Source organism: Falco punctatus, assembly GCF_963210335.1.
Source record: "Falco punctatus genome assembly, chromosome: 7".
Lineage (NCBI taxonomy): Eukaryota > Metazoa > Chordata > Aves > Falconiformes > Falconidae > Falco > Falco punctatus.
The window spans coordinates 2,288,490-2,315,536 of NC_137587.1; the positions used below are offsets into that span (position 1 = coordinate 2,288,490).

The 27,047-nt window shown below is 47.3% G+C and overlaps 3 protein-coding genes across 4 annotated transcripts in view; 2 read left to right on the plus strand and 1 right to left on the minus strand.

Moving 5' to 3' along the window:
* The window catches only part of SLC35C1 (solute carrier family 35 member C1), a 34,670-nt gene extending 32,330 nt beyond the window's left edge, over positions 1–2,340 (plus strand). Inside the window, exon 3 of the mRNA XM_080395952.1 lies at positions 1,516–2,340. Coding sequence (XP_080252078.1) covers positions 1,516–2,075 — 560 coding nt within the window. The 3' untranslated portion in view covers positions 2,076–2,340. The remainder of the gene's footprint in view (positions 1–1,515) is intronic.
* PEX16 (peroxisomal biogenesis factor 16) overlaps positions 1–27,047 on the minus strand; it is a 105,617-nt gene that overhangs the window by 42,112 nt on the left and 36,458 nt on the right. The window lies entirely within an intron of this gene.
* CRY2 (cryptochrome circadian regulator 2) lies at positions 1,550–26,543 on the plus strand. 2 transcript variants are annotated; one of them, XM_080395940.1, is made up of 12 exons: positions 1,550–1,572; positions 6,916–7,024; positions 10,516–10,658; positions 17,642–17,826; positions 19,142–19,230; positions 20,264–20,404; positions 20,902–21,213; positions 22,292–22,443; positions 22,594–22,796; positions 23,262–23,351; positions 23,867–24,008; positions 24,498–26,543. In XM_080395940.1, exons 1-11 carry the CDS (start codon positions 1,565–1,567, stop codon positions 24,004–24,006), a joined length of 1,572 nt encoding a protein of 523 aa, XP_080252066.1. In that variant the 5' UTR covers positions 1,550–1,564; the 3' UTR covers positions 24,007–24,008; positions 24,498–26,543. The 2 variants fall into 2 exon arrangements, with proteins under 2 accessions (XP_080252066.1, XP_080252065.1); XM_080395939.1 differs by lacking the exon at positions 1,550–1,572 and adding an exon at positions 3,861–4,107.

Below are 27,047 nucleotides of genomic sequence, written 5' to 3' on the forward strand. Positions count from 1 at the left end.
TCTCAACTGCTTGTTGATTATTAACTGGGGTAACAGTGCTTATGGTCGGCGCTGTTGGGACCACACGATGGAGCCCGCCGATTCAGATGGCATGATGAGTGGTTAGCTGACCAAGCCAAGCGTAAAACACCGCCAGAAGATCTGGCTGTGTGGTTAGGATGCAGGACAAGGCATTGACGGGAATTGCTTGCAAGCCTTTCATTCCAAAGGCATCGGGAGTGCCAAAAGCTACCTTCTACCAGAAGGCCATTTAGATGCCAGTCATGGTGAAGTGTTGACTTCAGTCCAGTTCCAGGTGGATGCCAGTTCACTTTGGTGCTCAGACAAGCAGATGGGCTCATGAAAATGAGACAGGAGAATCTCCTCTCCATAGAAGAGGTGAACAGGAACCGAACTACTGGGTTTTTTTTCCACACAAGTGATGCAAGCAATTGCCTTCAACTAGTCTTGCCGCTCAGGTGTTGCCCAGGACTGTGGTGTCTGCCAGCCTTACAGGGTTACTGTAAGACCCTGTCCCCCAGGCTCCGTTTCCTTTTGCTGTGAGAGCATTGCCTGTATGCCTATAGCAGTATAGCTGAGCATCCTCTGCAGCCTGACGCAAAGCCATTCCTTTCTCTGCGTTGAACCCATTTGTGTTTGGGCTTCGTTTAAAGCTCGTTAGCAGCTTGGCAGGCAACTTCCCAGTGGCCTCCAACATGAAGCAGGTAATGGAGATGCGGTGCAGTAGTCCTTCAGTAGCTCATCTTCCCTTTTATGTTTTGCTTATGAATAGCTGGATGGGAAGAGGTCTCCTTCTCTGCCTGGGAGATGCAAAGCCTGTAGCTCCTGTTTTGGAGGTGGTTAAAGAGTGCTTTACCTATCAAAGTTTGAAGTGTTGAAGGTTCTGCCCTCAGTGTCTGCCTTGTGACCTTTTTTTGATCAAGCTTCTTAATATTACATCCATGTGTTTACTCTCTTTCCGTCTTCTTTTCTGACCTATCTTTCCTTTCCTGTTAACAGCACAGCAAAGCCTGTGAGACCTTTTTTTAAAAAAAAAAAAAAAAAAAAAAAAAAAAAACAACAAAAAAAAACCCCAACAACAAAAAAACAATGGGGGGGCAAAAAACCCCTTGAGGAATATTTCTTGGTAGCAAACTGACACACAGGTAGCTTTTCAATTAAAAAAAAATATCATATGGTCTCCTGAAAGTGACCTATACACAAAGAGTAGCTTTAACTTTAGTTTATGGTTCTTTGGAATAACAGTTTCTAAACTCATGCTGCCTGCTGAGTGTGGGAATCAGTTCTCTGAGACTGAATGATAGCACAGTAAATTACCCTCGCTCCCAAAATAAATCCTCTCAGGACACTAGTCATGACACTTTTGTGGGTTCGCTTAATAGAAAGGGGAAGCCCTTAAGCCTGTCTCTGCTTGTGGTTGTGGTTGTTGGGTGTAAGGTAAATGATGAATTGCTGACTGTATGTTTTGAGTCCTTCAGCGGTTGTTCAGATGATGCCTGATTTGTTTGGTTGCAGGTGGCTTCTGGCTGGGTGTGGACCAGGAAGGAGCAGAGGGCACTCTGTCATGGACAGGTATATTCTTCGGGATCTTGGCAAGCCTGTGTGTCTCGCTCAATGCCATCTACACCAAGAAGGTGCTGCCTGTGGTGGATGGTAGCATCTGGCGCCTGACCTTCTACAACAATGTCAACGCCTGTGTCCTGTTCTTCCCCCTCATGATGCTGCTGGGCGAGTTCCGCACCCTCTACCACTTTGACAAGCTGGGTAGCCCCAGTTTTTGGGGCGTGATGACCCTGGGGGGAGTGTTTGGCTTTGCTATTGGGTATGTGACTGGACTTCAGATTAAATTCACTAGCCCACTCACCCACAATGTGTCTGGGACAGCCAAGGCCTGTGCCCAAACAGTGCTGGCTGTTATCTACTTTGAGGAGACAAAGAGCTTCTTGTGGTGGACGAGTAACTTGATGGTTCTGGGGGGCTCCTTTGCCTACACATGGGTGAAAGGGCTGGAGATGAGAAGAGTGCAAGAGGATCCTAATGTCAAAAGCAGCGAAAGAAATGAGACTGGTGTATAGGCAGCTCCTGCACCTCAGTTTCTGTGCCTGGGGGGGTTAACCTTTGGTGCTCCATTCCTCCTGGGGAGAAGAAGAGCAAGGAGCAGGAAAAAAATTCACCTGCAAAGTGTATGGGGAACTCTGTCAGGAACCAGAGCCAAAGACCTGACTGGATCATGTTTTATCCATGGGGTCTCACCCTGTATTGGGGTTGGGGGGCGCATGTGTTGTAGAGAGCAATCATTTCTTTTTTGTGATCGTTTTTTAAAATGGATGTTCCTATTGACCTAATCTGGGCAATTTGCATCTCTGGGGCTGGGGGAGGTGGGAGCCATCTCACAGTGGACAAAGTCTGGGAGGGGGGCTTTTTGTAACTGGGGGTATAGAATTAACTGAGTGAATGCGGTCTGAAGTTATAAAATCCTGAAGCTCCATGTAAGGAAGAGTCAGGTAGCCAGACTGGGGGGCGGGGGGATAGACTCCAGTAAACTGTTCTGCTGTAAAAGGATTGGCAGCAGCTGTTCTTCCTGTTGCCCCATTCAGTGGAAAGGCTGGGAAGTTCCCTTAGGCTTCTGTACAAGCCTAAGCAGCAGCAGCAGTGCCTCTGAATCTCCTTTCCAAAGAGTCAGTACCACATCCTGCTGCAGTCTCTTCTGTATTTCTCTCCACCTGGTTTCATGGTTCAGGAAATCATGCCTGGAATCAAGAGTGAAACTTCTCATTCCTGCTGCACCGTGTCCCGTGAGGGGCGGAGAGCATGCGTTGTCATGCAGCTTGTCTCAGGAGAGGAGGAAGCTTGGCCTCTGCTGCTCTGTGACAAGCAGGAGGGGGAAAATTACTCTGCTTCTGTAGGGTGGGGATTCCAGCACATGGCATTAGCAATGCTTGTCCTCTTTACCCTTTGTGTAGGGGGTAGGTTTGTGTTTGAAAACAGGGTTGTTACTAATCAGGATAGTTTCATGGGGTCTTGTTCCGTACCTAGTCTGGATCTCCTCTGGCGTTTGCAGTTTGTCTTTCAGCTTGTTCCTTTTAAACACCACCCCCATGGCCAGCTCAGTGAATCCTTCAAGTCAGAACAAAAAAAATCCTGGTTTTGCTCAGCTGCATCAGTTCTTTTACTTGAAATCTCTGCTGCCGTCTGGTCCCATGCACGTGCCCCCTGAGGTTACCCTGTGCTGTGATTTCTCATCCCAGGGATCAACAGCAGCATCCTGGAGGGAGCTGTGACGTTGCACCAGCTTTCTAAACCCCTGGCCCCTTTATATTTAAAGGGTTATTTGGACAGCAGTCCTGTTGGATAGCAGTTGATGGGGCTGCTTCATACCCTGTGCCATGGATGCGACGTGATGTACCATGCCCTGTGTGTGATGTCTGGCTGCTCCTATGGAAGGACACCCCATTTCAGCCCAGAATGTGTTTCTGCCTAATTGGGGGGGGGTGTCCTGCTCCATGTTTCATGACCATAGGCACCACTTTGCTCCTTTTCAGTGCAGGCTGCCACTTGAGGGTCCCTGAAATTATTTTTCTTTTTTAACGGAAACTGACGATTATTTTATTTTTCTTTTATGTTCGCGTAGTGGCTTGTAACGGCCAAACTTGCTGAATAAAGCCGGGGGTCGCTCTCTGGATCTGATGAGGGGTGGGAGCGACGCTGGCAGCAGGGATCGCTGTTGGAGGAGGGGCGGCAGCCACACGCCCCCGCGGCCGCTGGGGGGCGGCAGAGCGCCTTCAGGCACGCGCTCCGCCCGCTTCCGCCCCACCCCGCCACGCTGATTGGCTGCTGTCGCACCTAATCAGTGCGGCGGGGTGGGGCGGAAGCGGGCGGAGCGCAGGGGCCGCGGCGGCAGTTGGCGGCGGCGATGGCGGCGGCCTCTCTGGGCCCGGCCGCGGGCCCGGCCCTTTGCTGCTCGGTGCATTGGTTCCGCCGTGGGCTGCGTCTCCACGATAACCCGGCGTTGCAGGAAGCGTTGCGAGACGCCGCGTCCCTCCGTTGCATCTATATTCTGGACCCTTGGTTCGCCGCCTCCTCCGCCGTGGGCATCAACCGCTGGCGGTGAGGAGGCGCCGGGCCCTCGGGCCGCGGGTGGGCCCGAGGGGGGGCGGTGGTGTGGGCTCCCGCGGCAGTCGGTGCGCTTTCGGGGGCGGTGGGTGAGCCGTGCCGCTCAGCACGCGATGCCTTTGGCCAGCCGGGCCCCGCTGTTGCTCCCCCCGGCCCCCCTATTCCTCCCCCCAAGCCCCTCCGTGCAGGGGAGAGGCCGCCTTGCCCGGCTGGCCTAGGCACGGTTTTCACGGCTCTGTTGCCTGACCGTGTAGAATGGAGCCGTCCAACTTTATGTAATGGCATTAGACTTTTTCCTTACGAGCTGGGCGAATGTATGAGAGCAGCAGACCGATGGACGTTTACCTTTAGGAAATGTTTTCCTCTGAGTTTAGAGACAAGCGCAAAGAATGCTTAGAGCTGCGAGACTGCACCATGCCTTCCCTCTGCCCTCCGAGTGCGCGAAGGCATGTGCACACACCTGCCTTCCACCTGTCCCTCAGATTTTTACAGAAATATGCTTTGGTTGCTGCTAGGGTGGTAGAGATGAAGCTTTGGGGTTTTCCCCTCTCTACAAATAGGAAAATGTGTGGCGAGCCAGACCTCCTGTAACATTACATAATGCTGTCGTGCTGGGTCTTGGCTGTCTCAACATTTGGCAACCCAATCCAGGTAGGGATTCTCCTCTGCAGGGCTCCTCTCTGTACAAGCAGAGCAGATCTCCCCCTGCCCTGTCGGATGGGCAGCCACCTGGCTAAAAATCCTTTTAAGTGCTCTTTGAAATGTCACGTGGCTGTGCGTAAGGGAGACTGTAGTTGTGACTGATGGCTTCTGCTGTGCACCTACCTCAGCTTCATCTTAAGGAATGAAACAGCGTGGGGGGTTTCGAAGCGTTTCTAGAACCTGCATCAGAGGATGGCTTAAAAACTGTAAATGCGCAGAAATGACCACAACATAGCTGTTCCGAGTATAGAAGGTTGTGGATTCTGTTACAGCTTAAGATCTAGGAGCCTGAAGTGATCTTTCCATAGACTCTTTACAGGCAGCAGCAGACTGAAATGCCGTTCACGTGCTGTTGTTGATGCTAACTGTCCTTATTTGGAAGAACCAAAGCAGTGCCCCCAGAAGATTAATTCCTGATCCATTTAATCCTTGTTGCTTTCAACCAGCATTGTGAGGAGAGGAGGAAACGGGTAGCGGTCTTGTTTATGTTGTACTCGTGGAATATATGAGCAGGTGAAGTTTTTAAAAATAATGTTTTCTGGAGGTATGTGGCTACTGCAGATGTCAGAGATTAGCACCGCTGCCTGTTAGACAAAAATGTGGTAGCGAGTTACTTATTTAGCAGAGTTCCCATTGGGAGCCTTGGCTTTGTTTTGCTATTTTTTTAATGTGATTACTTGTATTCAGAGTTCTATGCTCCAAAAGCAAATGCTTGTGTTTCAGAAACGTATCATGTTGAAAATCCCTTGTTATTTAACTGCACAGCATGTGTAAGCCATATAGGGTTAAACCTTGTTTAATTTTTAGAACATTAATTTTTAGAAAGTTGATAATTCATGTTTAATAGACAGAAAGTGGGCTGGGGGTAGGGGAATGGTTTAAGTTACCCAGACCTGGTTCTGGATCTTCTGTACTGTGATACTGGGCCCTTCTTTCCATGAACCCCGAGTCCCTTTCTCCCTCAGGACTTGCAGAGGGAGCTTGTTCTAGCTCAAAGTTTGCAGTTCCCATTATAGGCAGTGCAGCTGAGGAGAGAGGAATTACCCACTTTGCAGGGCAGTTGTAGCTTATGTTTCCTTAGCTGTGTGTGGTCTTAAGGGAGCTGATGCAGATACTCATGTCTTGCAGGTCACGCTGCAGAGCGGGCATGCAGGAATGACGGAGAGGTGGAGGCTGGCAGGCTCGCTTACAAAGGGTTGCGAGTTTGCCAGCAGTGCCACGTGCTGTCGCAGGGACTGGTTTTAAAGCTGGTGTCTTTTTTTCAGAGTTAGACAAAACGAAGTGAAGTTACGACATAGATGGGGTGATGTGTGGCTGTGAAAGCAAAGATTATACAATTGGTGGTTTATAGTGTAGGGGGGGGTTAGTAAGACACACCATTAAATGCAAAAAGCACTTAAATACTTTTTTACAGTTTTGGGGTAGGAGGGAATAGATTAATGTATGGCATGCTGTCATCTCTGCAGCTTCATGTGGAAGATAAATTGCAGTTCTGTTTGCAGCTGTTCTAAGGACACGTAATTCTTGCCTTGGGAGATCTTGGTGCCCAGTCCTGTGCTACTGATGGGCTAAGAATGTACTTTCCTCTGCTGCTTGTGTATTCGTAGCCAGAACTGTGAAACTTGCATGGCTCTTGTAGTAATTCATTACTTTCCTTGGAGCAGTGTATAAACATCTTTCTACTTTGTATGCAAAATCCCTCCTGCCCCAGAACCCATGAACGAATATACTAGGGAATTACATGGTTTATGCTTTTCTCCGTATCATAATGTGAAGAGAGCAGCTGGCAGGGGGGTGTTGCCAGCTCTGAGAGAGAACGTGGGAAGGGTGTTGCAGGAAAAAGAAAATCCTGGAAACCTCTTGCAGCTGGACAAGCAGAACGTGCATGTGAATGGCTGGGAGCTGGCTAGTGCTGCAGTCTCATAGCAGTTGGCAGACAGACCAAGGATGAATGTGAATTCTTGTTTTCTGTTTCTTGTCCTAACTTTTAGTTTGATTTGGTGTTGCAGGTTTGCTGGAGTCCCATGTAAATTCTCCTCATTTGTCTTTTAGCTGTAACTGGACTGACTGACACTAACTGCGGTTGTTTCTTCTCTGCAGATTTCTGCTCCAATCTCTGGAAGATCTGGACAACAGTTTAAGGAAACTCAGCTCTCGCTTGTTTGTTGTGCGAGGGCAACCAACAGATGTCTTCCCAAGGCTCTTTAAAGTAAGAGAACAATTTTCTGGAACGTAGTGAAGAAAAATTGATGTGCTGGTCCTGTCCTTGTTGTCACTGACGAATGATTGTTGGCAATCCCCTCAGCTTCTCTAACTATACCTAATTCTTCACTATAACAAACTCTTCTCTGTAACTGCAACGAACTACTATCCCTAAAGGCCAGCTTCGGAGCCAGATACACTCTTGAACTCAGACTAGGAAAGAAATATAGTAGTAGGGTGTAACGTAGTACCAGGGTGCTTGAGCTTCTCTTTTTGAATGGTGGTCCTAGTTTCTCTAGTCTGGTCTCACAGAGTTGCACTGTAACACATTGACTCCTCTGTGTTAAGAGCTTTTTTCCTGCTGGCAGGTTTTTTTTTCTTGCAGTTTTTACTCAGGAAGACTGCTATGTCCATACACCTTTACAGATGACTGAAAAAGCATATTGATCTGTATGTGAATTGCCAATTGGGCTTTGTGTTAAAATCTGAAAATTCAGAAGCTTTTATGTTAGCTGACCTTCCTTTCCTCCTCCTATTCAAGACTGCAGTTCAGTCAGCTCAGCAGCAGAATAAAGCTTGGGTCCAAGCTTCCTGCTGATGTACCATTTAGGATGCTGGAATACGCAGTGGCCGATGATGAATTAGTGGGATACGTTTCTGAAGCAATATGTCAGTGCTGCAGATCAAGAAACAGGGCTGGCAGAAGTGTCTCCTTGAATATCAGGGTTCATCAAGCAGTATCATTTTTCTCTGTCCTGCTCTGAGATTGTATTTCCCATTGTCTTTGAAGCTTTTTTATGGTGTCTTTGTTAGAGTGACAAAGCTAAATGAAAAAAACATGGTTCACAATAGTCTTAGGAGTTGGGTTTATCATGTGGACTGTACCTTACGTATGGTTGACAGAAGCAGTGTCCCCAAAGCCTGCTAAAGACCAGCTGCTGAGAAGGAAAGGTAAATTTGCATCTATACCCTCCTGCTGTAAGTGGTTCTGATACATATTTTTTCAAGGAGGGCAGTACTGTGGAGGGGAATCTGACTATGCAGGTCAGAAAGGGCACTGATACTTATTTTGGCTTCCGCATCTTAACGTGACACAAACTATGTGCCGTTTTTAGCCTTTTCAGAATCTTGGGTTATTTTTATCTTTTGATCTGTAAATAAGTTCTCACTAGTAGTAGTTCATGCCCTGCTTAGTTTAGTTCAGGGATTCACAGGATAATTGAAACTTTGAGGAAAATGCTTGCTTTCATCAAAGAAGAAAACATAGTTGGCAGTGTGAGGTTTGGGAGAGGTGGTTGTCAAGTCGGACAGACCTGCCTTTTGATGCAGTCTGTTTTGCCTGTGCAGGTGAGTTGATGAGTATCTTGGATGTGCTGCAGCAGAGCTGAAAAGAACGTCTGTGGGGAGGGGGTGTGTGTTATGCTGTTTTATGGTAAATGTATGGCTTTGCTGGGGATTCAGGCCTCTCCAGAGCTGCTGCACTGAACAGTGAATTAGCAGCGGCTCATGCCTTGCTGTCAGCTGTTGTAGAGAGGAGAGTTATGTCACATGGTAATGCATCACTTAGACCTAATATAATTTCTGTTCTTGCTGCCAGTAGCTGAGCTATGGTGTTGGTAACAGTCACTGCGAAGGCACTATTATGCACGGGTACCCTGAGGAGAAGTGTACCTGTCAGCTCTCTGTTAACCTTTGCAGGGGTGTTTTTTGTCTCATTTCCTCTGAACAAACATCTGTAATTTTACCTCTTCTATCAAAGAAAAGTGTGTCGTTTGTTCACTGAAGTTTGCTCACAGTCCCTTTGGTGTGGTTTTTTTTTCCCCCAGCGGTTTTTCTTTGCTATAGGCTAGATACTAAGAGACAAGTCAGTCATGACTTTTCTTTTGTGTATCTGCAGCAATTCATTGTCATACCGCTTACTGTTTTCTGTTTGGTTGTGCTCTGCTTATTGTGTGCTACCGTAGCACACAGTGTGGTGGGCTTCTCAAAACTTTAGGAAATACCTGAATTTGAAGTTCTGTATTCTTACCTAAAATCTCTCTTAGCCTTAAATGGTTTTTTATTCCATTTGTTAGTTTCAAGGCAATAATATATGTCTGTTCAAGACCAAAGTCATCTTTTCCAAGCCTTCCAGCTGATGCTGTCTGTCTTATAAAAGAAAGAAAAGTTTAAAATGAAGCTGTTAAATCACACAGGAGCAGGACAGGGGCTGGATCATGTCTCTCTGACCCCTGCTCTGAGTTACAGATGCTGTCATGTTCTTATTTTGAAAAAGGAGTGGTGGACATCTCTGAAATGCATGTTCAATGGTACATAACTGTTTTGGTTCTCTGTCCTTCCTAATACTAATTTTAGGATTGAATCTGAAAGTTTAGAAAAGAAGGGGACTTGTACAGTTGTTTTCTGCTTCTAAATTCCTTTCCCCATCTTCAGCATTATTTTTTAGTGGCATTTAGTGAATTAATTGCATCTGTTCTTCGTGCTTTTTTTCTGGTTCCAAAAGACTGTACTTTATATACAGAGATGGCTTGGACTGCCTCACTTGGAGAATGTGGTTTGTATCTTAGCTGTGTGAGGGTTTTTTTAAGTGTCTTTCTAGATTTCTGGCTGTGTTTGACTAAAGTGTTTGCTAAACAAATCTGTGGGCTGCTGCTCTGCTTGGTGGATGTCTCGGGAGAGTCGCTGTGGAAACCATTAAACCTCTTCTCATAGGATTCATTTTCTGAGGAAAACTAGGCCATAGTCTTTGAGAGCAAACTGTGCTCTGGAAAAGCCTGGAAGAGGCTGAATGCTATTTCATAAAGCCTATTCCATGTAATTTGTGAGGGATTTCTTAAAGGTGTGAAGATATAGAATAGGTACGTGGCTTGACTAGGGTAAAATAACACCCCAAAGTTAGGACTTTAATTTAAATCTGAATTGCAGTATCATACTCTGCTGACCAGAAAGGTTCACTCAGTTGCCATCCTTTGTCCTGCATTTCCCATTACCTGTTTTTTTTGCTGGTCCTCTATGATGTGATGACTTCAAAGAGACATTGGAAAAAATTTAGAGTGTTTTGGTCTTACTTAATGGTAGTCTCCACATAAAAATACAGGGTTTTGAGTGGAACTTCTATTGAAAGATTTCTTTGAAATGGTTTCTCTGCACGTTTTGGAACAGGGTGGTAGGGTTACTCATGGGCAGCATGTGCAACAAAACAAGTTGTTGTTAGGCTTGGGGACTGAGCTGAAACCTAAGAACATTAATAGAGAAGAACTCAAACCTCCTGTCATGTGTTTTAAACCTGAAATTTAGGAATTTGCATAGCAGATGCAGTGCTTGCTGGAGCTGATAAAATTGTTGACTCTTTGGTTATCTTGACTCCAGACTGCTCACAGGAGCCTTCCCTAAGATTCCAGGATGTAACACTGTCCAGGAATTCTGAAATCCTGGTTCGTAATTGTGCTGGTTAAAAAGAGTCTTCTGTGACAGCTGTGCATATTGTGTTTCTTGCAGGAATGGGGAGTCACTCGTCTCACCTTCGAATATGACTCGGAGCCATTTGGTAAGGAGAGAGATGCAGCTATCGTCAAACTGGCCAAGGAGGCTGGTGTGGAGGTGGTGATAGAGAACTCCCACACCCTCTATGACCTGGACAGGTACGGGGAGGGGGGGGGAGCAAGGGTAGAGGTGATGCCTGGGCTAGACTGGGATTGTCGCGTCTGGGAAGACTTCATCTCCTCCATTACGCTGATCGCTGTATGTTGATCACTGTCATCCTGTGTGAGCCTGGAAGGTGTCAACAGGATTACTCTGCGCCCTTGCACTTTTGATTAGAGCACGTCAAAGTGCTGACAGTGACGTGAATGTACAGAAAGGTGTTGCCTCAAGCTTATTAAACTCTGTACTTGGCAGCCATTTAAGTTGCTCAGCTGTGTCCTATTGATTGTTCTCCTTCAGCATGTCCTCACTGCATGGGCTGCTTTTTTTTTTTTTTTTCCTCTTCATTGTAATAAACGTAGTTGAGCTGTTGTCTCAGATTATGAAGGCAGAGCTTTTAACTGATGGATGTACCAGGACAGCTGGAAGAAGTAGAACAAGGTAGATGGGGGCAAACTTACCTTATTCTAAAACCTGAATGCTTTGTCTTTGTTGTTTTTTGTAGTGTTGTATTTGGTATGGGGGAGCCTTGCCTTTATGTTGAGTTTTATATATTTACATATATATATATATGATCTCTTTGAACAGTGGAGACAGTCTTTCGGCTAAGACTCTAGGTATGCTTAGCCATGTTTCAATACTATTCTTACAGGTTGCTTGCTTTTTTTTTTTTTTTTTTTTTTTTTGGATGACTTGTGCCAGAAATGTTGAATGTAGATTTCTGCCTGTAAATCTTCAGCATCCATAATTTCGTATGGGAAGAAGCTCTGCAGTTAGCACGTGCTGTGTGGAAATGTTTGTCTTTGGAGTGAGAGGGATTCTTCTTGAACCAGTCTCATGAGCAGATGCTGCTTTCTAATTTTTGCATTAGAAGAGAGAGACCATGAATGCTTATTACATTCTCACCCCTTCGATGTCGACGCCCCTCACATCTTTCCTAGTTTGCCTAAGTTTTCAGGTGGAATCAGTTCCATATCTCTTTTAAGTTTTGTCACCTTTCTTTATACTTCTGGGTGTTTCTAGAGATGGAGAGCAGTGGTGAAATCTCTAGCTAGCATTCAAAATGTAGGAGTGACATGGATTTTTATAGTGCTATAATGTTTTGTGTCTTCTCCTAATAGTAACTAGCATTCTTCTTGCTTTTTCCGAGTGCTGCTTAACTAATATCTTAGAGCTTTCCTCCAGAATGGTCATAGCTATTTGAGAGGCTGCTACTATATGAGTAAGTTGAAGATTGCATAGCTATGAATATGGAGAAACAGCGAGACCAACGCTGCATTTCATCTGACATTTTTGTCAGCTGATCATGTGGTGTATAAGGGGAATTTTCAAGTTGCCTTTCATCTGTAGCCATCCCAGATAGCTTATTGCGTCAGTGAACTTTATCATCATGCTCTTTTTTGTGCCTTCCCAGATACTTTATGAATAATGTTGAGCAGCACAAACCCTAGCTCAACTCTGTGTAGGATTTCTCCTCCTGTTGGAAATGTTCGTTCTTGCTCCGTACTGTGTCTCAAAGAATTTTCTGTCTGCAGGGACCTTTTCCTTTATCCCAATTTGTTGTGGCTTCTTTAAAAATTTCCAGTGAGAGATCAAGTCAAATGGCTACTGAAAATTCAGGTAAAGCGTATCAACTGAATCTCCCTTGCCACAGGCTTAAATGTCACAAGTAGATTTTGAGGCACAACTTCCCTTTGCAAAGGCCACATTAACCCTCCAGCATATTGCGTATACCCATGCATTCACTGATTCCATTAGTATTTTCTACCCATCTGCCTAATGCATGTATCACACTCTATTCTGTTGTCCCTCTGATGCCCTTGAAATGCTTTTTAAATCTGGAGTCATATTTCCCTTTTTTTCCTCTTAGTATCTGAACAGGTTTACGGCAAGTGTTACACGCAGCGTGTTTGTAACATGTAGTTTGGGTATTTCTTGATGTCCATTATAACTCCTCGATAAATGCTCGCTGGTCCTGGCAAGCTGTTGCTGTTAAGTGTAGCTTTGTTTTGTGGCGCTTCTTCCTGACCTCCCAGTCTGTGACATCTGATAAATTCCCTGGAAAAGATTTGGAGTCATAACCTCCCTGTATACCTCCATAGTGAATACACCTGCAAAAATAAATGCAGGTATTTTCGCTGTGCTGTTATGGTCTCTGCTTTTTTTTGTTGTTGTTGATTTGATCACCTCTCAGCCCTACAAATACACTGAAGTGTTTGTAATGGATTTTTTTTATTACTTTATTTTTTTACTACTTAGGCTTTTTTTAAAAGGTTTCGTAAACTTTTGTTTGGGTTGGGAGGTGCAGGGAGGCTGCTTTTGTGTTTTTTGATTTAACCTACCAAAGTTTGGAGGTTTCCCATCTTCATTTGGCCTTCATTTTTCAGAAAGATTTTGCCTTCTGTTACCTTTGCTGATGCTATTCCTTAATTGTTTTGACTCCTGTGATCCTTCTGAAATCTTTTTTGATGGTCTGTGTGCAGTTGTTGAATTATATTTTTTTTTTTCTCCCCAACATCATCTTCAAATCATCTCTGTGTTGTCTGTCAGTGTTCTGCATCTCAGCTTGTTCTTTTTGCTTAGCACACTTCCTTGGTTTTATGCATTATGCTATTGTTGCTCCTGGAAGGATGTTAAATTGGTGCATGCCAAAGTCACAGTTAGAGCAGGCAAGTGATAACTAACATTTTCAGCTATACCTTAGCACTGCATAAGATCAAATAATGAATTGCCTTTCCTTGTGGGTTCTTGATTAATTGTTCCATGGAGCAGTCATTTATGGCAACTAGAAAATGGGGTTTTGGCAGGCAGCAGCATGTGACAGCTACCCAGTTTGTGTGGAGACAGCTGAAGTCTCCAGTTACTCTGACATTTCCTGGTTCTTGGCATCTCTGAGATTTCTCAGTAGGTGGTAATACAGTTCTAATACTGTATTTCTCCTGGAAGCCCCCCTTAGAATATTTCACTTTCCAGTCATGCTACCGTGAGTTAGAAGACTTGTGTATGTGTTGTCCCTCTGCTCACCCTACTGTTTTTCTTGCGTAACTAGTAACGTGGCATCCTACTTCTCATCTTTCTTTAATCAAGATTCTGACAAGGTTGTCAGGGCTGGTTTTAAACAATTTAGACTAATCTTTCACCTCTACATAAATGATTCCAGCAGTTCTTCCCTTGTCCCCTGCAGTGTGTTCCCAGTACCACCTCCACCAGCTCCTTGTAAACATTCACAAGTGAACTGAACAGGCTCTTTGTAAATGTGACCGGTTTTACCCAGGAGGAAGATTACAATATGCTCCTTGTTGGCACTGCCAGCGTAGCTCTGTGATTAGCAGAGCATCTTTTCTGTCCTCTTGTCCTCTCCCTCAAAACAAGGAGAGGGCTATAAAAAAATCAGCATCAGTGCTGGAAAATACTCCTAAAAATCTAGGAATTCCCAGTCAAGATTAGCGATGTTCAGATTGTAGAAGTCAGACAGAAAAAATAATCTCTTGGGTATCAGCTTAGCCTGCTCGAAGCCTTTACTCAACGATTATTCTGTCTGACAGCTTCCAGCTGACAGGTGGTTTTGTCTCTTCTCTGGATCTGCCTGTTTTCTCCTTAGCATCTAAATCCTCTGTAGTCTGCTTGCTGATGGTCAGCATTGTGGTTTCTGTAATCCTGGACAGGCCTGTGTTATTCAGGGGGAGTGGTTTAGGTCAGGAAAGAATACTGTGAGCTTGTGCGTCAGGAGCAGCTTTTCCTCAAATATTCTAGCCTAAGGCTGAAATGATAGTAAAATGCATTTTAATAGGAGCACATACTAACTTAAAGGAACCAAGCCCTGCAGAAGGGAGAGTACCTTGCTGGTTCTGCAGTTCATAATTACACCAAAAAAGTCCTTTATTTCCATCTAAAAAGGTGAAGTCAAACTTCTGCCTGCCAGATCTTGTTATCTGTGTCTGTCTTGCATGATGCTGTGCTGTCACGTGTTTTCCCCCTGTGCTGGTACTTAGTCTGTCATCAGGTCTTCATCTTTCATCTGCTCATGTGTGTGATTCTGTGGAAGTTGAATTGTTTGTCCTTTGTCCAGCCTTGTGTGGAATATCTGCTGGTTATCTCTGTCTCCTCTTTGAATCTGTAGAAATACCCTTTGTCTTACTTACACGTAGCCCTACACGCGCTCTCCGGAGTGAGGATTTAGATCAGAGCAATTGCATAAGCTGGCGAGGCTAACTAAATAGTCTGCGTGAGTTGGTAGTGGGGCGGGTTGTTGAGCAGCCTGCTTGCCGAGTGCTGCTGGCAGCCAGCTTTTCCTTGCAGAAGGAAGCAGGGGGGAGCACATTCAGTACCATGCCAGAACTGGGCCCTGTCATTAGCAAGCGAGCTGAGGTGTCGGTTTTTTGAGGCAAGCAGCTTTCCCTCGCCTGGTAGCCATCCCGCTGGGCCACTGCTGTGAATCAGAAGCTGACACCTGTGAGGGTGTGTGTTTGAAGTCTGCAGACACTTCAGTCACAGGTGACTGACTGTAGGATACTGTATAATCTTAGAAGCACCAGAACTGTGTTTGATCAGGTTTTGGTTGCCTGCTTTCTTGAGGTAAAGTGCGACTGCATGACTGACAGTCAGAAAGACCCTTGTAACTTCTGGCATCGAGCTGCTGCTGGCAGATAGTGCTGGGCAGATATATTGCCAGTCTGGTACACAGACATTTTAGTGTGTACTCACTAACGCCAGAAAGCTTAGGGTTTGTGTGACAAGTGCAGCGATACTGCTCTTCTGTTCCGCTTCAAGAAAACTAGAAGAATAACTGCCACATGTAGTCTGTGGATTGCACTGGGGGAGACGGATGAAACGGGAGTATTAAATCCAGGGGGGGCTCCCTTTTTCTGTCATCGGGGAAAGTCCTGTGAGATTGTACTGCCTGGGTTAGAAGGACAGTATTGTATCATACCCAATATTTGATACTTCTTTTCATGGCAGTATTGCGGAAGGTTCACATTTTGTTACACGTAATGCCAGTGTCAGGTGCTGTGAAATGTGCAGCTTGTCCTAGCCCTATCCCTTAAAAGACTCGCGTCCCAGACCCAGTAACTGTCTGTTCAGGAATTTAGGAGCTGTACTAGGTAACTTCACTCGTATTCATGTGCTTGAGGATGTCGGATGCAAGACACTGGTATCCACCTGCAAGTCACAGCGATCTGCTCCAAGTGGCTGGCTGTTGTCAAAAATTTTAGCTGTGGATCTGGGATGTGGTATAATGGTGTAGATCTCAGACTGAGCTGCAGCCTCAGCAGATCTTTGGAAGAGGACTGAAAAAAGGGGCAGTGTTAAAGAAGTGGCTTCCCTGTGCCTATCCCCAGCACCTCAGGGCAAACATGGTGCAGCTTTGTCACGTTTTTCAAAGCTCTGAACTTCTCTGGGAACATGTGAGCCTGTCCAGAATGCAGTAACTGGAAGTGCCTCACTTCTCTTCCAGTGGCAACGCTGATTTTCTGGGGATCTCTGGCTGGTTTTGTGGGGGGACCCCAGTGATGAGCGTAGGCTGCAGAGAAGATTGTGGTGGGCAGTATAGTGTTTGTGAGACTTTGTGGTCTCTTGCCATCCCTGGGGTGGTACAGGGTCAGCCCGTGGGAAAAGTGTGTGTGTTCGAAAGCAGAGGACGTGCTTTCTGGTATGGAGGTGCAGGACCGAGTGTTGCCTGTGAGGCTGCCCGCCGTGCCGTGTGTGGCGGTGCTGTGCCCGCACTGCAGTCACCTGCGTAGCCCCCGCTGGCGACGTGCGGTGTTCCGCACACCCTGCGGCCGGATTGCCCCTGCTTGTTCGGTAGCGGCTTTTTCTCCCAGCGTTCACAACTCGTCAGTTGTCCCGGTCCTGCGGGGACGGACCGGCCTGCGGAGCGGGGGGAGGGGCGGCGCGGGCCCTGTCCCCGGCCGCGGGTGCCCCGGTGGCCCCGCAGCACACGTGAGAGGCGCTGGGGACCGGCGTGTCGCCCCGCCTCGCGTACACGTGCTGCCGCGGGGGGGAGGCACATGGCGGCGGCCGGCCCCGCGGTCCCGGCTGTCAGCCCGGCCCTTGCGTAAGCTGCGGGCTGTGGGGCGGGGACGGCGCTGTGCTGCGCTGCCGCTCCCGGTGCGGCGGTGGGGCTGGCCGCCTCAGCTTTATGTAATGCCGGCGAGCCCTGGGCTGGCTGCTTTGCTGTTAACTCCTTCCTCTCCCCGCAGGAGCGGGGGTTAGAACTGGCATCTCTCACCCTGGGGAAGCTTATCTTGCCGGGGGGCTTCTTAAAGCCCTCCATCCCGGGAAAAAACAGACTGCCTGGCCCTGGCAGGCTGTGGATGCTTAGTGAAGTGGAGGAATGGGGAACCGTGGCAGTCTTTTTTTCCGTAGCGTGATCTGACGCAGGAGAATAACATGAGGCAGGTCCGCTCGTGACCGCACGGCACGGGGGAGGATGGCGATCCCTAATCGTGGGGAGAGAGGAATGACGCAAACTGGGATTTGTCTCATCTGAGATAGGTGGAGGAGGCGTCACTACCACACTGGGACTTTGTGTCAGACAGGGAGGAAGTCGGGTCAGAATAATGTTAGGATATCACAGTGTGTCGGGGGAATGTATGCAGGTCTGGGATTTGCCATCATGGGGAGACAGAAAGGCAATAATCAGATTGAGATTTCATACTGGGGTCTGATGAGGAGCCCTGGGAGAGATGCAATGCTAAGCTCGGTTCAGCTGAAGCAGTTTTGGTTTTTTTCCCATGGAGATGAAATAGTATCTGGGGTTCTGTTTTCTGGGGTATTTGGGGGCTGGTTGTTTTTTTTTATTATTATTTTTAATACTCCTTTGAAGGATACATCAGGTGGAAGCTAGGTTTGTAAGGATTTCTGTATCCAAAGTGAAAGGCTGTCCTGGGCAGAGATAGTGGGATGCAGTTTGGCTGTCATTTCCACATGTCTTCTGTGGTAGTGAGGCTGTGTGGTTTCACCTTGCTTATTTTGTCTCCAGAATAATTGAGCTGAATGGCCACAAGCCACCCCTCACCTACAAGCGCTTCCAGGCCATCATTAGCCGTATGGAGCTCCCAAAGAAGCCGGTGAGCACTGTAATAAGCCAGCAGATGGAGGCATGTAAAGTGGACATCCAGGAGAACCATGACGATGTGTATGGGGTTCCATCCCTGGAAGAGCTGGGTATGTGTTGAGAGTGAAGGCAAGGCTTAACTGCCAGCTGAAAGCGGATCTAGTGATGGCTGGCATGCGCCCAAGACAACTCCAGTGTTCTCATCTGACCTGGGCTGCCTCTAGCCCTAGAAGTAGCCTGATGTTTTCAGAGAGTGCTAGACCTTCTGAAAACAGAATGCTGTCCCTTGCACTGCTGTTGATGCACAGCATCCCCTTTAGCATTGCTCTGAAATGCTCTGCATCTGTCCTTATGTTCTCTGCTATACTGAGCATGTAACCACATGTCTCATGTCCTTGCCAGCTGCTTTCCTCCTACTGCCATCTCTGACACATTGTGTAACTGACCTGAAGAAGTAAACTAACAGTGTTCCAGGCTTAGGTCATTTCATTCAGTTGTTGCAGAGCAGCAGCAATTTGGGAGCTTAGCAAGACAAAAGCTATTACAGAAACTACTTTCACTCATCCCGCTATGCCTTTCAGTCCTGTATTTTCCTTGTAGAAAGGGGATGAATAGGGAGCTGAGGCATGAGGAATGCAAGGCCTACATCAGGGAGGTGAAGCTAAATGGAAGGGAAGAAAGGATTCATGCAGAATACTGTCTGCGTGTGTGTGACTGGAGGCTCCAGTCATACCTCCATATCACCTTGTACCTTAATAATGCATAGTTTCAGCAGTCACATAAAAGCAGGGGCCTTCCCAACAGGAGTATCCTAAGGGCTGCAGTTCTGGGTGGATCAGCTTCCTTTGTCTGGCCTGATGTGAGTCTGCCTGCAACCTTACACTGCTCTGCTTGCTGCGGGGGGAGGCTCCTCTGTCAGCCTGGAGCAGTGCAGGGAACCCGCTTCCCCTTTTGCATTGGTTCTTCAGCACTAATCCAGTGCCTTTTCCAGCGTCAGCTTTCAGCAGAATAAGGAGCCTCACCAGGAGTAGCCAGGCCATCTAGTGAGCTGCTGGTGTCCACGGCAAGGTATTTTGTAAGACAGAGCTGTGGAGCATATGTTTCTTTGCCAGCTGCTCTGGCCTTTGGAGCAGAGCCCTGTGGGGTGGGTAGTGCCGAGGAACCAGAGAGTGCTGGCATGTGAGCAGTGGGAAAAGTCCCCAGAGGGCTGCCTGAAGCATTGCAGGGAGAGGCCCTTGTAGTGCACTGTCATGAGCAGGCTCTCCCCGTGTTCCACATGATTTGCCTGCTGTACAAGGACTAGAGCAGCAAGTAAGCCATGTTAGGCAACTGCAGTATGTAGTCTATTGCTGTTATTAATGCTTAATCTTATCTATACCTGTTGTCTAAGTATGGCTTCAAATCTTACGAAGTTCTTTCTCTCAGGCTTTCCTACAGATGGTCTTGCCCCTGCAGTTTGGCAAGGAGGGGAGACGGAAGCTTTAGCGCGGCTGGATAAACACTTGGAAAGAAAGGTAACCCCTGTTATTTAAGTTGTGATTCCTGCAGGCTGTGCCTCCAAGTGAAAAATGTTGAGCATTGGCTCTTCCTAGCAATGGTCACAGCATTCACCTCTGGAAGGAGTGTTTAGTATCAGAGTACTCCTGTGATTTTGGGTTGTGTGTGGAGCAGGGAGCTCCTGGGCTTCCTCAGATCCAAAGAAGTAGAGCTGTATATTAATTATGCTACTGTTTGAAGCACACAAGGTTCTTTTCCCTATTTCTACCCCTCAGTTTCCTTTAAAGGAGTGCAAACTTGGAAAATCTCATGTACGTTGCTCAGGCTCCGTGCTGCAGGCCATCTCATCTTGTCTTTAGCTGAAGTATTAGTGCAAGTACGTGTTTATAAAAGGACACCTTCTCCTTGCACGTCAGCCTGTTAATATGTTCTCTCACTGGCATTCCGTGAGCCCCAGGCTGAAATACTCAAATTTTTCCTATGGGGCATGTGTTCTTGATTATAGTGCACAAGGCAAACAATTTCAAAGTACCGAAAGATGTCCCAGGTGCAGAGGCATCACTCGGTTTTAACCAATTTATATCTTTTTAATGCTGGGTGGCTTGGTGGCAGTTGTAGAAGTCAAAGCATAAATTCTTGTGCTGAAGGGGAAACAAACTGTCAGTGTAGTGCTCTACAAAAAGCTCTGAACTCCGCACTTTTCTTGTTTAGGGTGTGAAATGAGATAAACTTACATGGACATAAACAGTTGCATTAGCTTGTGTCCCTAGGAGCTCTCAGGGTTAGCAGCTCCTGCATGCAAGGCAAATCTAGTCCATTTCTTGGCCAAAATGACTGATTTAAATCCTGGAGCAAAGGTTTTGCATTTCCTGAATGGGGTGGGGGATCGGGATTGCCCACTTGAGACCTTTCCCAGCAGTGGTTGGAGGTGAGTGGAAGAGACTCTGTTGTCAGACCCAAGTATCCTCACCACCCACGCAGAGGCCTGGCCTTTAGCAGTGTCCTGTGAATTTGTAGGTTTTTTGGCTCATTTCTCCTGAATATGTCTAGGCCTGGGTTGCAAATTACGAAAGACCAAGGATGAACGCCAATTCGTTGCTGGCCAGCCCTACAGGACTCAGTCCCTACCTGCGTTTTGGCTGCTTGTCCTGCCGCTTGTTTTACTATCGTCTCTGGGAGCTGTATAAGAAGGTAAGACTAAAGGGTCCTCTGGAGAGCAGGCTGGGTTTGTGCATAGATAGCACGGTGCTGGTTCCCAGCCAGTGTGCCAGAACAACTGCAAAAGTTACTGCTGCCTCCCTTGTGTTTGACGGTTGGGCTAAGCTTGTTGTTACTACAGAAGAGAATCTTGGGTGAGGCAGAGTTAATTTTCTAGTAGTCGAGCAGACCTTAAATCTACTGGTGCTTGTTCTTCAGTTTGGACTTCAGTGTCACAAGCTGTGCAGAGCTTTTTACTGTTAGTTTTGTGTTGTTTGAGTTGCTGGTAAGTGTGCCAGGTGAGCTAAAAGCAGTGCTCTGATTTCACCACCTGGGGTTTCTGGTAAAGGATGATCTGGAGTTAAGGTCATTTATGGCAGTTGTCAGTAACTGACTTGGGAATTGTGTGTAAATGCATGGGTGGCTTACAGCTCAGCTTAATGAAGCTAGTCCTCCCCTGCTTGTGGATACCCTTGTTCCCTCCTCCACAGGTGAAGCGGAACAGCACGCCCCCCCTCTCTCTGTACGGACAGCTTCTGTGGCGGGAGTTTTTCTACACAGCAGCCACAAACAACCCAAAGTTTGATCGCATGGAGGGGAACCCCATCTGCATCCAAATCCCCTGGGACAGGAACCCTGAAGCCTTGGCAAAGTGGGCAGAGGGCAAGACAGGCTTCCCTTGGATTGATGCGATCATGACCCAACTGAGACAGGAAGGCTGGATCCACCATCTGGCCAGGCACGCGGTGGCCTGCTTCCTGACCAGGGGTGACCTCTGGATCAGCTGGGAGTCAGGAGTCAGGGTGAGTCTGGCATTTCCAGAGACTTGCAGGAGGCCATAAGGAAAACAAAAGTCTACTTGGCACTTGCTGCAAGGATGGGCGCACAGGTATGGCTTTTGCTTTGCATGTAAAAGTTGCATAGAAGAGAGGACTTGCTAGCAGGCTCTTGGCCTGCCAACAGCCTGACTTCTTTCTGCCTTCTGCCGTGAGGCTCTGATGGTGTCAAGAGTTTCCGGTAACCATAACTAATGTTAGCGGAACCAGTAGTAAGTATGGACCTGGGGGTTTGGGGACTTCTTTTTTTGTTTGTTGTAAAAGTTCTCTCAATCCATCTGTTTTCTTGGCAAGTTCAGTATCGCTTTATAACTGGACCTTTTTCCTCATTGTATAATCCATCACTGCACCAGTCAGGGAGTGCTCCATGAGTGTGAAATCTGAGCCTAGAGTCTCTCAAGGAAAGAGGTAAAAGACCCTCCTCTTAGGTTCGAGCTGTCTGTCCCTTCAGATGGCCCATCCCAGTGTACGTACTGACCTAGGTAAGAAGTGGAGGTGGGGGTATCTGGTCACAAAGCTGACAAAGCAAAGCATAGCTGAAAGCGTGCCATAGGGTCAGATGCTAAAAGCACAGCATCTGTGCATGGATGTGAGCGAGTTACTGCTGATACTTGTCTGCCTCTCAGTGGCAGGATGCTCTTGGACCTTCAGAGGGGTTCTTGCTTTCGTGCTTGTTCTCCTGTGCAGCATCTGCCTGCTTCCCACAGTTGGTGCTTTGCACTTGTTACGCCTCCCAGGTTAGAATCGATACCCAAGGCTTGCTGCAACACTAGGTAGTGATTTAGTCTGTAGCTGCATGAGAGAGAGAAGCCAGCGCTCTGTCAGTGTGAGCAGACAGTACCTCCCTATGTGAAAGCGTCAGGAAGTGAGATATATTGACCAGCCAGCTGGCTTCAGCCAGCAGATTGCCTCTTTGCTGCTGTTTGGGTTCCTAGGAGCTGTTCTGGCAGCTCAGTGCCTGCCATTTGACATAGCATCTTGAGTCCTCCTGCCACGAAGCCCTGCCTGGGGAAGCTGTCATTGCCTTTTCTTCAAATTGCTGCAGGTATTTGATGAACTGTTGCTGGATGCAGATTTCAGCGTAAATGCGGGCAGCTGGATGTGGCTTTCATGCAGCGCATTCTTCCAGCAGTTCTTCCACTGTTACTGCCCTGTGGGTTTCGGACGTCGCACAGACCCCAGTGGTGACTATGTTAAGTAAGTGATACCACTGGGGCTTCTTTATAGCTCGATCTATGAGCCTAAGTTGTTCAGTGGCTGACAGGTGCATGGTGCTTTCTGTGCGTTGTGAATGCTGCGTTGCTGCGCTTCAAGTGGTGTTTGTGAATCTTTTTACTTGCGTTGCAGGAGGTATCTGCCCAAGCTAAAGGGTTTCCCTTCACGATATATCTACGAACCGTGGAATGCGCCTGAGTCTGTGCAGAAGGCAGCCAAGTGCATCATCGGGGTGGACTACCCCAAACCCATGGTGAACCACGCAGAGACCAGCCGACTGAACATCGAACGCATGAAGCAGATATACCAGCAGCTGTCACGCTACAGGGGGCTCTGTAAGTACCAACAGTTGCAAAAGATTGTGTCTTTGGTAGGAGATAAAATGCTAGGAGGAAAGGTTGTGATAGCACTTGTGTCTCTGGCCAGTTCTTGCAAGGGGAAGCAGTCCCTGCCAAAGCTGCTCACTTGGTTTTCAGGGAATGCTCCACTGAGCTCTTGGACACATAGGAGTGGAGTCAGAGTAGTTTTGAGAGGTGGTGATGGCACAGCACTATTTGCGTGCCACCAATGGTCCCTTCTTCACTTTGGGGAAAAAAACCGAGGTAGAGCATCCTAAGTAAAGAAACATGCTGCTGGATCGTGGTGTGTCTGTGCCAGCTCAGCGGGTGCAGCTCAGAAGCCATCCTGCTTTAGGATGTGGGTGGGCTGGTCGGTCATCACTAAGGTGTTTCAGTGTGAAAGGCTTCTCTCCCCCCAGGTGTGTTTTGTTGCTTAACCATGATCCTCATGCCTTTCTCCAGGTTTACTGGCATCAGTCCCTTCGTGTGTGGAAGATCTCAGTGGTCCAGTCACAGACTCAGCTTCAGGGCAGGGCTGCAGCACCAGTACAGGTGAGTTGAAGCTATTTGTGTGCTTCTGAGGTAGTTTCATGTTGACTTAAAGGCTGTGGGCGTGGGAGAGAGATCCTTTTCTTTGAAGAATAGTTAGCTAGGAAAACATAGATCATATTCACCTTCCTTTAGGCTTCCTTCAGAAGTCCCCAGTGAGCCTTCATTTCTAAAAGGGCTGAAGAATAGGAGCTCATTAAAGTGAATCTTTTATTCCCTGTATGGGACCATGTGCAGCCACTTAAAGGAGAAGTACAGATCACTGTAGGGCAAGTCAGGTATAATTAAGCTGTCCTCTGCCAGAGGAGGATACCTTTGTGTTTGTTCTGGAGAACTTAATTATTCTGTTTTTAACAAAGTTTTTTGAAGAGTTTTCAAGGAGGCTCTGGCAACGTGTCTCGGGGCTCATGCACTGCGTATTCTTCTTTCTCCCAGCTCTGTGGCAGGTTGAGCTAGGGTATACTTGTGAGGGGATCTAAAGGTGGGGAGCCATTGCAATGACTCTTCTTCCTCTACAGCAATGAGGCTGTCGCAAGCAGACCAGGCTTCTCCAAAGCGCAAACACGAGGGAGCAGAAGAGCTGTGCGCTGAAGAACTGTACAAACGAGCCAAAGTGACAGGTCTCCCCGCTCCAGAGATCCCTGGCAAGAGTTTGTGATTGTGAGTAGTCCCTAGTGTGATCTGGCTTAAACTGCCTTGTTCTGGCAGCTAGCAAGGCTCAATCTTACTTGCTCCCTGCATTTTAATGAACAAAATAGACTTGCTTGTGGGGAGAGGTGGCTCCTAATGGTAATTCCATAGCCCTGTAATTTGGCAGTGGTCTGCCCTCTGGTTGTTTTGCTTTTGCTTGACAAGCTGTTAACTCAGCTGTCCGGCAGAGAGCAGTACCCTGTTGCTAGAACAATCACAGAGCACAGGTGTTCATGGGTTTGCTGTAGTGAGGCTGGTTCTTCTTCCACAGAGTGGGTTTGCGGCCAGGTTTACCCGTGCAGTGAGTGTATGGGCTAGAGGAGGGGAGGACGCAGGTCCAGTCACCTGCCTGAAATGCTCCGGATCCCAGGAGGGAAAGGAGCTGGTCGCATGTTCTGCCAGCTTTTCAGTACGAGAGGGGAGGTCAAGGCAAATTCTGTCTCTTGCTTTCTCCTACAGCCAGCGACAAGCACCTTGTAAGTGAAGAGTGAGAGTGCTGAAGAGGTGACCAGAGGAGTAGGGAGTGCTGCGCAGAGGGACTGGAACTCGTGATCCCACCGGGAAGTCGGGGGTGTCATATAAATGTGTAATTCCAGTAGGTGCCACACCGGGGCGCTGCGTTACTTGTGCTTGGGAACATTTGGCTTCCTGCTCTCTGAGCCAAATCGTCTCCGCAGCCGTGCCCGAAATCTGCCCGCATTTAAGGGTGCCAGAGCCTTCTCTCAACTTGTTTGCTCCCAGGTGTGTCTGTCTGGCTTTTCTGACAACGGCTCAGCGCGTGTGAGTTGGTGCATTGATGTAGGCAGCAACACCTGCACATCTCAGAAATAGTGAACATCCTTTCTCATCACTAGTACTAGGCAGTGAGGCACGCTGATTAATTTAAATTATAGTAGGGGTTGAGAAGGAAGCTGATAAAACGTCAAAAATAGAATACTCTACAGAATAGGGTACAGAGAACAGGAAAAAACTCAGTATCTCTTTCATTAGGCTAGACTGACAGTGATGTAAATGATTTTTGAGTAAATCATGGTGGTATTTGTGTGGGATGGAAACAAAGAGAAGGAAAATCGTAGCATGAGAACGAAGAGATACAAACTGTCCATTAGAAAGGCACTGCTTTCCCTGCAGAAGAACCTCACTGCTGCAAGGTGAGCCACGGTGCTGTAGCCTGGAATGGGCAGCTTCAGAGCAGTTTGACACCTGTAGGGGAGGGATTCTGAGAGAAGGAGGAATACTTTAGAGAATAAGACCATGCATGCCTTGATAGCAGTAAAGCAGTCTCCCGGAAGCTTGCTGGCCCAAATAATAAGGGAGCTACACCTGAGCCCTGCACTCTATAGCATTTCCTTCCCCGAGTGAGAGCTCTCAAGCAGAGTGACTGGTGTCTGGTGTGTAGCCTGTGGAGGGCCTCATACTGATAGGGGATGTGTTACACATCAGCTCCTTGAAGTGAGTCTTCCTCGGGCTCAGTCCATTGACCATTCTTTGTGCTCTTTCCTGTATTGGCGTCCGTTTTAAGTTTCTGCACAGTATACTGCAGTACCTCGTACCCTGCACACTGCTCCTTGCCATTTGCACTCACGCTGGTGCTTTGTAGCCTAGCAGGGAGATGGCATCGCTTTCCTGGCTCATAACCAACCATACACTCCTTGGCCTCGTCCTGTTCCATGTCGCTTCAGTGCGGTGCTGGCAGAGCACCCCTGCTTGCCTTCCCACCTGAGAGAGCAGGGGAGGGCAGTACTGCAGAAGAGCCTCTTTTAGCCATTTTCAAGAAGGATTAGACCGAGTAGCTGGTCTGGTGCAACGAGCTGCTGTTGGCGCTGTTTTCATTTGCTGTCCAAACCCTTTCATCCCCACCTGGCACAAGTGGTGTGGGGCTATATGTGAGCTTATGCAACTAACAGCTTGGGGGACACAGAGGTTGTCTCCCACTCTGATAATCCACAGGGATAATTGGATTCAGTTTTGGAGTCCATGTTTAAACCCAAAGCAATGGGGCTGCAAATAGAAACTGATTCATGAATCTGGGAAGCCTGAAGTAGTTGAATGGGGTCTGTGAGTTAAATTATTGAATAGCTGAATAAGCTTTCCTTCCCACTCATCTCCCTGGGGAATTGACCTTAGATTCCTTTTCCTGAGGGAATCCATTGGGTGGACTGACCAAGTAAGTAAGTAAATAAACTTTTCCTGCCCTTACTTTCTTCTAAACTACTATTCCTAGAGTCTGCCTAGTGAATAACCCAGTAATCGACAGGTTTTGTCTCCTTCAGTCTGACCCAGACCTTACTCTCATTGTCTTGAGGGTAGAAAAGTAAAAAGAAAAAGAGACCCTTTCCCCCTCCCCTGTGTCCTGCTACAGAGAGAAGAAGGGCAAGACATGCACTTTGTACACTTTGGTTACAGAAATAGTGACTTCTGCCAGTTGGAGGGTTTGATGCTTAGGCAATGGTCTGTACATATGACTTTTTTTCTTTTTTTTATATATAAATGTCTTTAACCCTATCTTTGCTGTCATCCAAATTATTTTGTTTGGTAAGTGGCATTTTGGCGGCTGTATCCATGGGGGTGAGGAGCCAAAGGGAGGGGAGGCAAAAACTCCCAAGTGATCTCTTGGAAGGCTTTGTGGGTGAGGAGGAAATCCCATCTGCAAGGTTTCCGTCAGCGCCTGAGACGTGGATGGTGGCACATGGAAGAGCTGCAGTTTGGGTAGTAGAACTGGGAAGGACACACAGAAACACAAGGCCAGCCAAAGACAAGGGGAAAACTTCCTGCAAGAAACTTAAGTAGGCTGGGATTCATCTGCTCTGGTATCTTTTCCAAACTGAAATGATAAAGGTGGGGAAAACCCTGTGACAAACAAGTAGAGGATGATTGTTCGCTGTTTTCTGTAGCATTTAAGATTGGACATGCTTGATTAAACTACAAGACGGCAGATTGAACGAGGCTCGCCTTAGTTTTGGTGGCAAGCTCTTCCTTAGCTGTGGGCGCTAACGGTTTGCATTCAAA